The sequence below is a fragment of the Aspergillus homomorphus genome (assembly GCF_003184865.1).
Source record: "Aspergillus homomorphus CBS 101889 unplaced genomic scaffold BO97scaffold_120, whole genome shotgun sequence".
Lineage (NCBI taxonomy): Eukaryota > Fungi > Ascomycota > Eurotiomycetes > Eurotiales > Aspergillaceae > Aspergillus > Aspergillus homomorphus.
In genome coordinates, this window is record NW_020292006.1 from 1 (window position 1) to 10,490 (window position 10,490).

General features: G+C 48.2%; 5 protein-coding genes across 5 annotated transcripts; 3 read left to right on the forward strand and 2 right to left on the reverse strand.

Moving 5' to 3' along the window:
• Positions 1-52: 52 nt before the first annotated feature.
• On the forward strand, positions 53-691 carry BO97DRAFT_430154 (uncharacterized protein; the record flags this gene model as incomplete). Its single annotated transcript, XM_025697420.1, has 1 exon — positions 53-691. One exon carries the CDS (start codon positions 53-55, stop codon positions 689-691), a length of 639 nt encoding a protein of 212 aa, XP_025545659.1.
• An 875-nt stretch (positions 692-1,566) lies between these two features.
• On the reverse strand, positions 1,567-2,157 carry BO97DRAFT_358612 (uncharacterized protein; the record flags this gene model as incomplete). The annotated part of the gene is made up of 1 exon (XM_025692267.1): positions 1,567-2,157. One exon carries the CDS (start codon positions 2,155-2,157, stop codon positions 1,567-1,569), a length of 591 nt encoding a protein of 196 aa, XP_025545660.1.
• Positions 2,158-2,882: 725 nt separating this feature from the next.
• On the forward strand, positions 2,883-4,861 carry BO97DRAFT_439106 (uncharacterized protein; the record flags this gene model as incomplete). The annotated part of the gene is made up of 3 exons (XM_025697957.1): positions 2,883-3,205; positions 3,258-3,730; positions 4,104-4,861. 3 exons carry the CDS (start codon positions 2,883-2,885, stop codon positions 4,859-4,861), a joined length of 1,554 nt encoding a protein of 517 aa, XP_025545661.1.
• Positions 4,862-6,220: 1,359 nt separating this feature from the next.
• Positions 6,221-7,422, forward strand: BO97DRAFT_401802 (uncharacterized protein; the record flags this gene model as incomplete). The annotated part of the gene is made up of 2 exons (XM_025694355.1): positions 6,221-7,054; positions 7,119-7,422. The coding sequence occupies exons 1-2, from the start codon at positions 6,405-6,407 to the stop codon at positions 7,420-7,422; spliced, it is 954 nt and encodes a 317-aa protein (XP_025545662.1). The 5' UTR covers positions 6,221-6,404.
• Positions 7,423-9,512: 2,090 nt separating this feature from the next.
• On the reverse strand, positions 9,513-10,353 carry BO97DRAFT_449859 (uncharacterized protein; the record flags this gene model as incomplete). The annotated part of the gene is made up of 1 exon (XM_025698883.1): positions 9,513-10,353. One exon carries the CDS (start codon positions 10,351-10,353, stop codon positions 9,709-9,711), a length of 645 nt encoding a protein of 214 aa, XP_025545663.1. The 3' UTR covers positions 9,513-9,708.
• Between the last annotated feature and the right edge of the window lie 137 nt (positions 10,354-10,490).

The window sequence follows — 10,490 nt, forward strand, 5'->3', positions numbered from 1 at the left end:
CGTTAAGGAGCGCAGGCATCCCATTTTCTTCAATTCCACAGAGTTGAAGAAAATGATAACGCCCAAAAGGGCCCAGCACTTGATCGGCGAGATCTGTAGCAGAGATAAAATTCCCTCGCTACCACTCCCCGCCAAAAAGAAAACTGAACTGAACGAGGAATGTTCCGACAACGAAGAAGAGCTGAAGCGCCTGCGCAAAAGGAACGTGTCGCGGCCTACTCAGAGTCAGGCCTCGGCCGAAGATCTTCGAACGGAGACGTTCGAAGCGATGGTGGACCAAAAACTCGCCGACTTTGCCAAAACAACCCCAACGCAGGCTGCGGATGAAGAGGGCATCGCGAAAAGGTTACAGGATCACACTGACAAGAGATTAGACGAGATGCAGAAGATCATCGCAGAGTCCACCGGTTCGAGCATCGCCGTGGAAGTAGCAAAAGCAACAGCTGCCCTGGAAGCCAAGATGCAGGCGAAGCATCAGGCGCCTACACAGCAGACAGAGTCTGTGCTACGCGATTTCTCCGTGCAAATAAAGGCACTATCGCGAGACTTGCAAGAGATTAAGAATAAACCAAGCCTTCAGCTCGCCGATATCAACAGAATTGTGCTGACGGAAGTCAGGAAGGGTTTAGGTGAGCGACATTGGCGTGAAGATAGTGCCGTGGAAGTCTCACCAGAGCCCGTGAGCGGCTGAGGCTGGATTCGTGGGTCAGATTTACTACCGGCATGATCTCGAGATAGGCGGACAGCGAGTGGGCTAAGACCTAAGGCCGAGCGCATGGGCATATCTCTCCGGCAGGTTGCTCGCATATGGGTATGTCTGGTGTGCTGGACACGTGCTAATCCTGTTACATCGCGAATTTGAGATTTCTGATTGTTGTTCTACATCTGATGATAATGCGCGCTGTTGTTGTTTTGGAATTCGCACTCAAGTTGACCTTCCTTGTTCGCCTGAAATGCTTTCTATAACGCTGCTATTTTGTTTATACAATCTATTGCCTTTGAGAATTAGAGAACACTGGAAATCAGAGAAAACAAACTATCGCTTGAGCTCAATATTGTTTACGGATGGGAAATCAAGCTTTTGCAATGTCCAAATGGTTCGAGACAGCCAGTTCGGCGTAAGCTTGATCCAAAGTCGGGCCTTGGGACTTCGTCAAGGCTCAATGACTTGGGTGAAGAAGTATCTTGAGGATGTAAGGCGAAAGGATTGTGGAACTGAACTATTTCTCAATGGAGGCTAGACATTGACAAATCTTCATACACAGAAAAGGAAGCAATCACAGAATGTGCAATGAGCCGATAGCCGGCAGGAACAAGAGATCAGATGGAAGAAGTGAACCATAGATAGCATGGAGGACAAGGAGTAGGAATACATTGAACTAAAGCGAATTGCCAATGATTTGTTGAGACTCTTTCATGCTCTTTGAAGTAATTATTTAGTATCCAAGTATCCACAGCGAGAACAATCGGTCAAATATTTCCGCCCCGATGGTCCGCATGGTAATAATCCGTAGCCATGGAGTAGCGCGGAATCTGCCGAAGAACCACTAGCATTGGGGCTAGTCATCAAAAGTCATCCGGAGGTGGGCTTGGTTTTCGAATTGGTTTGGCAAACGGAAATCTGAAGTCGTTTGTCGTTGGTTGAATCTGAGGGTCTTTGAAAGCAATCGGGGATGCCAGGGACCGGACTCGACTTTCCTGTGTGGGTTTCGGGACGCACAAAGCGAAGGCACTGCTGATCAGGGTACCATCGGCCAAGGATACATCGGCCTGGACCCAGCCCTCTAGCCGACGATGAGCTGTCAATAATAGAACCATTCCGGTGCGTAAATCATTCGTTTTGCCGTAGTAATAGGCGTCGACTTTCCGAACCAGCTCGGCAGCGAGCAGTCGGGACATGATCTTTGAGCAGAGAAGATGGCATGTTTGCCAGCTGGGCATGGAGGCTGCATCACCAGGTATGGTATATTTCGCTCTGACATATGCGGAAGACAAATCGTATATATCGAGGGTCCCAACACTAGAGCTGCATGAAGAGCACTCCGAGGAGAAGGTACGGGTCGGATGTGGAAACGAGGGGCTTGACGCCGGCATTTCAGTGACACGAGGCATTGTGCTGTCGTGATAATGACACTCCGCTCCGTCGAGATTCCACATTGTCGATTACTATTAGAGATAAGAAAATGTCTCGGTGTTGTTGAAAGACAGTAGAGGAGACTAGACGCAAAGGGTGTTTCGAGTATCTTTTGTACAAGCCGAGACACTTACTGTCCTACAGATCTACATACGCGATCAGGAGCGGCCAGCCGTTCCGCGTTTCGCTTTCAGTCTAAAAGTCGCGGTTGGGACTTCAAACATTAATCTATCTTGTTGAACAGATCCATAGGTCTGGAGATGTCGCGTTGGCTTCCTCATAAGCGAAGTTTCAATAGAATGATTGCCGACGATTCGGGTTTGGGAGCGGCTGGCAAGCGGCGGAACGCTGGATTAACCAAGCGTTGCTCCTTAAGTCATCGTTCATCAAACATATGGCGCGCTCACAAGTCTGTTCAATTGTCCTCCAAACCAAGATCAATTTGTTGAATAAGGGGGGTTTTAAGTACCAATATTATGAATTTTGCGGAAGATCATTACAATATTCCTCTCTCGCAATCCTTGCACCCGTGAAGGCGACGGGTATTGTGCTTAGAAATATCGGCTATTCTTCCAGAAAGATGCCGCTTCTGGGCCCGAATTTCGAGCAAAATGCTTTTACAATCTCAAACTCAACTGAAGTCTATTCGAGTACTTTTAGCTCATTTGTTTCCATCCCATCCCATCCATCGTCGATTCACGTGGTGCACTCGATAGTCTATCAATAAACTTGTGAGGTACAACCTGCGATGGCTTGTCTAGCCGAAGCGGATGCGGACAACCGAGAGCTATGTATTGTCATGCCGCATGGAAAACCACTCGCGGGAATAGCGTGTTTTCTCTTGTGCCATGACCGGTATGGAGCTCACGTCTTGCTATCATCGCTGAGAGGGTTGAGTTTTATGGCCGAGTCTCCAGCGCAGGAGCGTCTGTGCTGTCGTCGCACACCGGGCAGCCACATACCGGACAACTCCCAAGTGTCGGGACATGGGATGCTCTTTCCTAAAAGCCTCGTCCACGGTGTCACGCTCTTACTCAACCGGCTCAGCGCCGGTCACCTCATGAATTTTACGTAAGCGATTTCTTCGACTTCAGAGTCATGTGCTCGGCTAAGATATACACAGTTGGGGCTACTCATGGCTTCCCAAAGGGATCCTAGATTTAGAGGGCTATATCCCGCAATTTCAACCCCAAATCACGTCGCTTGCGCTCTATACGAGAAGTGCAGATGACGGAGACGATGGTGGTTGTATCATTACCGAAGACATCAATGTCGATGGGCTTGTCAAACTCCGCCATCTAAGAGCTCTGGTATGGCACGGCATCTCCACCAGAAGACATGCTTTCATACTTGAGACGTGCATCCGACATAACTCCGGTACTTTGGAAAGGCTGGACCTTCGATTATCTGACGGCACAGTATACCCAACGAGCTCGATGACATATATGCGCAAGCGTCCGTCGTTTCCAAATCTACGAACGGTAACCCTAAAAAATGTGCCGATACTCGAACATGGGTTGATGGCCGACCTCGTATCTCAATCAGCCTCGGTTGAAATCATAGGACCTCAAATATCAGGGTTAAGACAAAACGCAGGTATACCAAAGCGCAAACAAATTTCTGATGGGTTGAAGAGATCAAACGTGACGTGGCCCATACGAGATTCTTTTTAAGAGGGGCTCTGCTTATGTGCCCCTGTTCATGGTCTCTGGCTGAACAGGGGATATAAAAATGTGGCCAATTCTCTCGCCGAGTATCATGCTGAACGAGAGCTTTTCGGACAGGGCTATATATTACTTGCCTGGCTTTATCAAGCCCAGGATCAACGGAGTTTCTTGCGTTGGAGATCTGAATGCGAAACCATTCAGAATCTATTCTACCGCCTAATGTAATCAGCAGAAATCGGCAGACCTTGCTATAACAGACTAAGCATTTTAGCTTGCTTGTCATCTGAGACACGATTCGACAGCCATGAAGGAACAGGATCTAGATCTCATCCGCGAGATTGGATGGCACCGCGGCCGAAATCGTCTGTACCGGGCACACTATCGTCTTTTCAAGGAGCTTCAGGAAATGATTCGCACTGGCATAAACGATTTGTTGACTCTTTACTGTGGCGAGACGGCTTCCCTCGGCGGAATCCAGGGGCTTCTCGACCTCTACTGTTCGCAATCGTTTCTCCCTTTCCAGGAAACGGTCGAGCTGTTGTGCCTATTTTACCTGGATCCGAGACTAGACGTAGAGAAATGTGAAAGTATCCTGAATTGCTGCTCCCAGCCGTTACCCTCGAGGACTAAACTTCTTGCGCTACTGAGACTCCACTGTTCTCAGCCATTGCCTACCACTGGCGATGTTCCTGAGTTGTTGAAGCGTCTTGCGAGCCCTTATCCTGCATTGGCTCTGGTGGAGCGGACTTTGGTCCGACACTGCTCGCAGCGGGTTCCATCTTTGTCGGATGTGGTTAAGTTGCTAAACCTGTTTTATTCGCAGCCCGGTCTTTCGTTGAGCCAGGCGGAAGAGCATCTCAGCCGGTTCAGTTCGCAGCCCTCCCCACCCTTGAAGTCAATCATCGAGAGCTTAACTCAATTCAAGTCCCAGCAACAGTTCGTCTCAGTAGCGGACGTTGCCGTTGGAATGCAGCAGCGGACGGATGCGTTAGCTGAGCGGGCGCGCGAGGCGGAAGATGCTTGGAATGAGCTACTCCAAAACACTCAACATCACCAATGACCAGGCACATAATGTGTAGATAGCTGGGTCGCAATTTAGTCTGAATGGGACTATGTTAAGACGTTTTTACGCCAGCCCTGATTCTGCTGAGCCAATGGGGAGTGTGCTGTCTACATTATAGGAATAGCTCACTGCATCTGAACCAGTCTTTCCTGACAGATGGACATTCTGGACGAAGATTGACTTTTTTATTTTGACAACAACCAGGCCTTTCTGAATGATAACCGGCAGTGAGACATGTTGTTGTGATCATCAGTCACACAGTGAGGAATTCAGAAAAGTAGACTTAACGACTAAACGACTAGAGCAGAACTAAAGCAACTATAATCGGTATTGCGGAATAATGAAGTACTCGGATAGCTCACGGGTGTTTTTATTTTTTTTTTGCAAACTGTAATCGTAATAGTAACTTGGGACGATTCTCGGAACGGTGAACGCGTCTTACAGCTGCCGCTGACGGATTTAATCATGTCATGTGCCTATAATAGCGACAGTAGCAGCACGTGGACTCTATTGGGGCTCGACCTGCGCACAGAATGCATTTTTCCACTTAGAGGTGTTTTCTCCATTTAGCGGTAAAACATACGCCCTTTCATCGCGTGCATTGAATGTTGGCCACTGAAAACTCCGGATGGAGCGGAAGATGCGAGACTGGGAATAGCCCATCCCGCGATCTCGTCATTCGAGAAGCACTCATTTTCTTACAAGAGGCCCTTTCATATGTTCTCAAAAATTGCAGCCAATTGAAGATGTTAGACGTTCCGAATAGACTATCGAGCTGTGCTAGACGGTTGTAGTCTTTCCAGCTGTCGTTGCGCGGCGGCACTTTAAAGACTTACAACATCGCTACTATACCAAGAACACTTCTCTGCCTATCACTGTCTGCCTAGCTTGCAATTTGTGTACGATGAAACACCTTGTTCTTAAATTTCCCGTAGGAGTCTATGCTCCCCCTTCGAGAATCACTGACTAATTGGCGAACGCAGGTAGAGGACAGAGAGCCGGCTGAAGCATTGGAGCCACAAAATGCTCTAGTACAAGAAACTCCCATTAGCCCGTCTATCAGGTGTCAAAACTCGCTAATATAGGCCTTGCTTTGCAACTAGGTAGCAAGTCAGCTCGTCGCTCATGTGATTTGGTTGATAGAGCAGAGCAGAGCTCAGCAGCACGCTATAGCGGTGTATTTGTGCAGAAGCTATCCGACTTTGTTTCAAATTGACCGTAAGTCAGCCTCCTTGTGAGAAGATTAAGGGAGATCGACGTACTTTGAAACCTAGGACGGTCGAAGATGGAGTTACGCCTGCAAAGTTGACATAGACACTAATCACATCAAGATTCTTTGGTTCAATCTCTTTCTACGCCATATTCATCTGTGGTTGGGCCACCAGGCCCAAGCGTCGGCCGTTGTCATCCTGCCGTGAATCCTGCGATAGGACCCCGATCCGATGATGGACAAGCATCAGGCGTGCAGGTTGCAGACTTCCAAAGTAACGTTTCGGGGCCGTGCACGGCGTTAGCAGAGGAGGATCCATATATAGCATTTATGAACAGATCGGATGACTGGCAAATCACAGCAGCACTCCAAGCTGCGAAAGCAAGGATCGAGCCAAAGTATCATCGAGGGCTAGATATCATGTCCGGATACCAAGCTCCTGGCGATGATAATGAAACCAGCACTCCGGGCTTCGACAAACTCTCAGTCATTGTACAAGCCGCTCAAGCCGCCTTGAGAGAAGATCTTGTTGCATTCATTGATCAACACCTTCTGGGATGGCTCAAAAGTGGCTTGTGGCCACCAACGTCTCCTTCAAACGTTGGTGACCATGCACTGTCGATTCAACGCTCTCTGGACATGATTGATGCTGAGGTGTACGAGGATGAAATGGCCAAAATCCTCATGCGACGCTTGGTGCGGGTGCGACTCTGTTACTGGCACGATGAGCAGATCAAAGCCCTCCGAGCCAACTCCAGTTCCCGACAAGCCGATCAGGGAGTCGGCCTAGAGACAGAAGCAGCCGACATGCTTCTCCGAAATGCCTACGTGGAGTGGGAGCAGTTCAGTGAGCAGACCAAGCAAAATGTTCGCGACAGGTTTCACGCACGGAAGCGAGTCGGTCGCCGATGGTGCGAGCTGGCCCAGTTCCTGGGTCCAGGGATCTTGATCACGTGCGGTGCGAACATGGACACTCAAATGTGAGTCACGTTACCCGGCTCCTGATGTCGGTCGGTGTGATATTGATTCCAAGCGCAGAAATAGTCGCAACTTTCCGCCGTACGGAACCCATGGAATCGCCATATATGTACAAAATTGCTTTCCAAGTTTGATACACGTTTGCCGATATTTTGAATCCGTTGTGGAAGTATTTCTTCGGAGGGGAAGGATGACCGATTCAGCTCTGAATGACTGGCGGATCGAGTTGGATGAAGAATCCTTGAGAAAAGGTATAGAGGAGCTTAGGGACGAACCCCGATCACCAGAAATGCTCATGAATCCTCGACCTGTGGGCGGCGAATCCTCGGAGTCGACCACGTTTGTTCGAAAAGCACTGTCATCGGAATAAATTCATCAGGAAGGTTCTATCAGTTCAGTAGGCGAACAGTCGTAATACTTAAGCTCATGCCCTCAGTATATTGCCCTGTGCAATCTTGCTACTCCAAGCTTTGGTGGAAATAAATATCGAAGCGGGTTTCTTCTCTAACACTTGAAGATCAATCATTGCGAACGAATCTGGGGGACGGTACAAAGCAATAGATTTACTTCCGAACAAGGCAAATGGAGACACTGGGACGGACACAGTATTCCAAGTACGCCGGCAGTCAAGATTAATATTCACGAGGCCCGAAAGATTCCATTCGATCTGAATCAAGTCGTGTATTATTGATCTAAGATGTACTGATTTTTCACCAGTGCTTTATCTTATTCGAAGCATGCACTCGCAGATTTATCATAACTTTACGCATATTTGGTACAGTGCTACCCAGGCAACAATGCTAAACATAGGTCTGAATGCTTCCATAAGATATATTGCGTCTCGTATGCCATTATGCTCTCTGGAGAGACCTTTGCTATCGGCTAAAATTTCTCAGCGTATAGCTATGTTGCTTGGGTGGACAGTCATAGCGATCGACCAAGTAGGCCCTGCATATTTAGTCGAACAGACGCGGCCATCACATAACACCGGACACAGAAACTGACCACAATGGCTCACTGAAATGATCAACTCACCAAATCAAAGCCCTCCATCATGCATCACCTGCAACGCTGATGCGTGTAGATCTGGGTTTCTGACTCTTTTTCTCTGACCGCGCTCATTCTTGAGCCCCCTGTCACTGGCAACAGCATTATCCACACGAGACGTATAAGACCAAGGGCCTTCCGTCGTACCTCTCAGAGGACTCAACAATCTCAGGTATGATCTCCACTGAAGGCACGGTCGACCGAATTGAATACATCCATTAAACTCGCCGTCGTTCTTTCCAATGCCGATGGCTTTCCACGACCCTTGGATCGACTATATCAGTAGTTCGGTCACCTTTGCATTACCTCCATTGGACAAGCTCGAAGCTCAAACAACTTCAGCCTGCCATCATGGTCATCAACGAAGTTCAAACAGCACGGATAGCAATGCCGCTGATAAGTAGGTCGTGGAGTGGTGCCGCCCCTTCTACTCACCACCAGTACTCCTACAAGACGGAACCATTCATAATGCCCACACATAAAGACTACCTCATAATAAACCATTCAGACTAATCTGGTGAAGTCATAGTAAAGGGATCAATAAACAGTGCAAGCAGGAACTTACGTAAGGCTTCCATCTGCGGTTCTTGCTCTTCTCTCACAGCGGCTCACCCGGAACAGCGAAATTGTCGATAGACTTCACCGGTCAGTTTGCCAACGGTCACTCGTTTTCGAAACTATTTGAACAGAACACTGAAGGGCATCCCGCATGTTCAAGGCTCGAGCAACAATACACAACGCTCAAACGAAAACAAGATGAGATTCAACGAGAACGAAGGTAGCATAAACACCCGCCCTTGACATCTTCATACTGTTCTCGCTAAGCTCAGGATAATAACCTACGCGTAGGGAAGAATATCAGTGCGCGCGCGAGATGTGGGAGCACGTCAAAGCGTTGACGGAGTATGTCGCAGAACAATGTGAAGAAGCCAGGCCGTGACGGCAGCTTCGAAGGTTTTGACGACTGATTGTATATCGCGTCAGTCAGTCAGTCTATATCCGCCATGCCTGTATTTACCACCATTCCGGTAGCCTTCAATGCGTAGGCATGAATGCAGTTCGCAAGTGATGCCTCTCGAGACAATTGAGCATGGAGTTGCCTCCGTCTACCCTCAATACTAAATCTGCTATCAGAATCGTTTGTCAGTTACGCAATGCCCATGATTAAGCATGCTGCAAGGATCATATTTGTTCCAAATTACGCTCTTCTGAATTCTTGATCTACAGTATAGTCCCAGAATCATGGACCGTGTTTTGACAGTGTATCTCTTAGAGACGCGTAGCAAATGGAATCAGAAAGGTTTGCCGAGGGTACGACAGCGACCCCGCTTCGGTATGGCATCCGCCCACTGATCTTTAACTTTGGGCCACCAAAAGACATCGCATCTACTCTACATTATTCCCGATACACAAACGGAAATCAGTAGGATATATTTCAGGTGACTGGCTTTGGAAGTGGAATTTGAAAACACATCACTCGACAACTATCTTTCGTTCTTCTGATAGAGTATACACTAAGTGATGGGGCGATGGAAAAAGCTTGAACATTGTATGTCTTGATAATTCCACTGTAATATACGTCTGGGACGTGGGTCAAAATTGAACGCATTTAGATAAACAATTCATGCAGTGAAGCGAGACCAATAAGATAGCACGTAATGGCTTTCCATTCAGCGACCAAGGGAGTTCCGGCCGAAGTGAAAGCTCCCTGACTGGCCTGAACGCTGGACGATGGTGATGGGGTCATCTTTACGTGACCTGCGGTTGCGAAGTTTGTCTGAAACCACACGTCGCTACTTTCCGTCGCTCCGAAGGTGGTAATGCTTGGCTGGCCTGAAATGCTCCGAGCGCTGCTCTGGGTGGATAGAGTGGTTGTGATGGCTTGCGTTGGTTTATTCCAGTGAGTGATTATCCTAGACAGGTTTCGTAGCGAAGCAGAAGCCGAAGTTCTGATAGGAACAAGTGTGGGGCCAATAGTGGAATTCTCCTTGTGTCTATTGGCATTTGCAGTACAGTGATTTAGCCGTTGTACTGTAGTCTCCACCGGAGATCCGATACCCTCATTGACTACTATAGGGCGGTACATGGTGGAGTCAGCATGAAAATGCTGCGAGGTCGTGCTAGAAGCGGAAGATCCAGGTTCAACATCCGATCCTACATCATGCCACTCGATATCTCCATATATGATAATTGCCGAACATGCATTGACCAAAAAGAGAAAAGTGAAAAAAGCCCGGAAGGTAAACGCGGCCATATTCGCCACGCCTAGGGGAATCAAGATAGAGCAATGAATATTTCGGGATCAGCAACAACATGTTTTTAAGACTTTTAGACCAATTTAAGGTCCGACCAGCCTGTGCCAGTTACCATGCAACCTCAAGCTTGAGTATC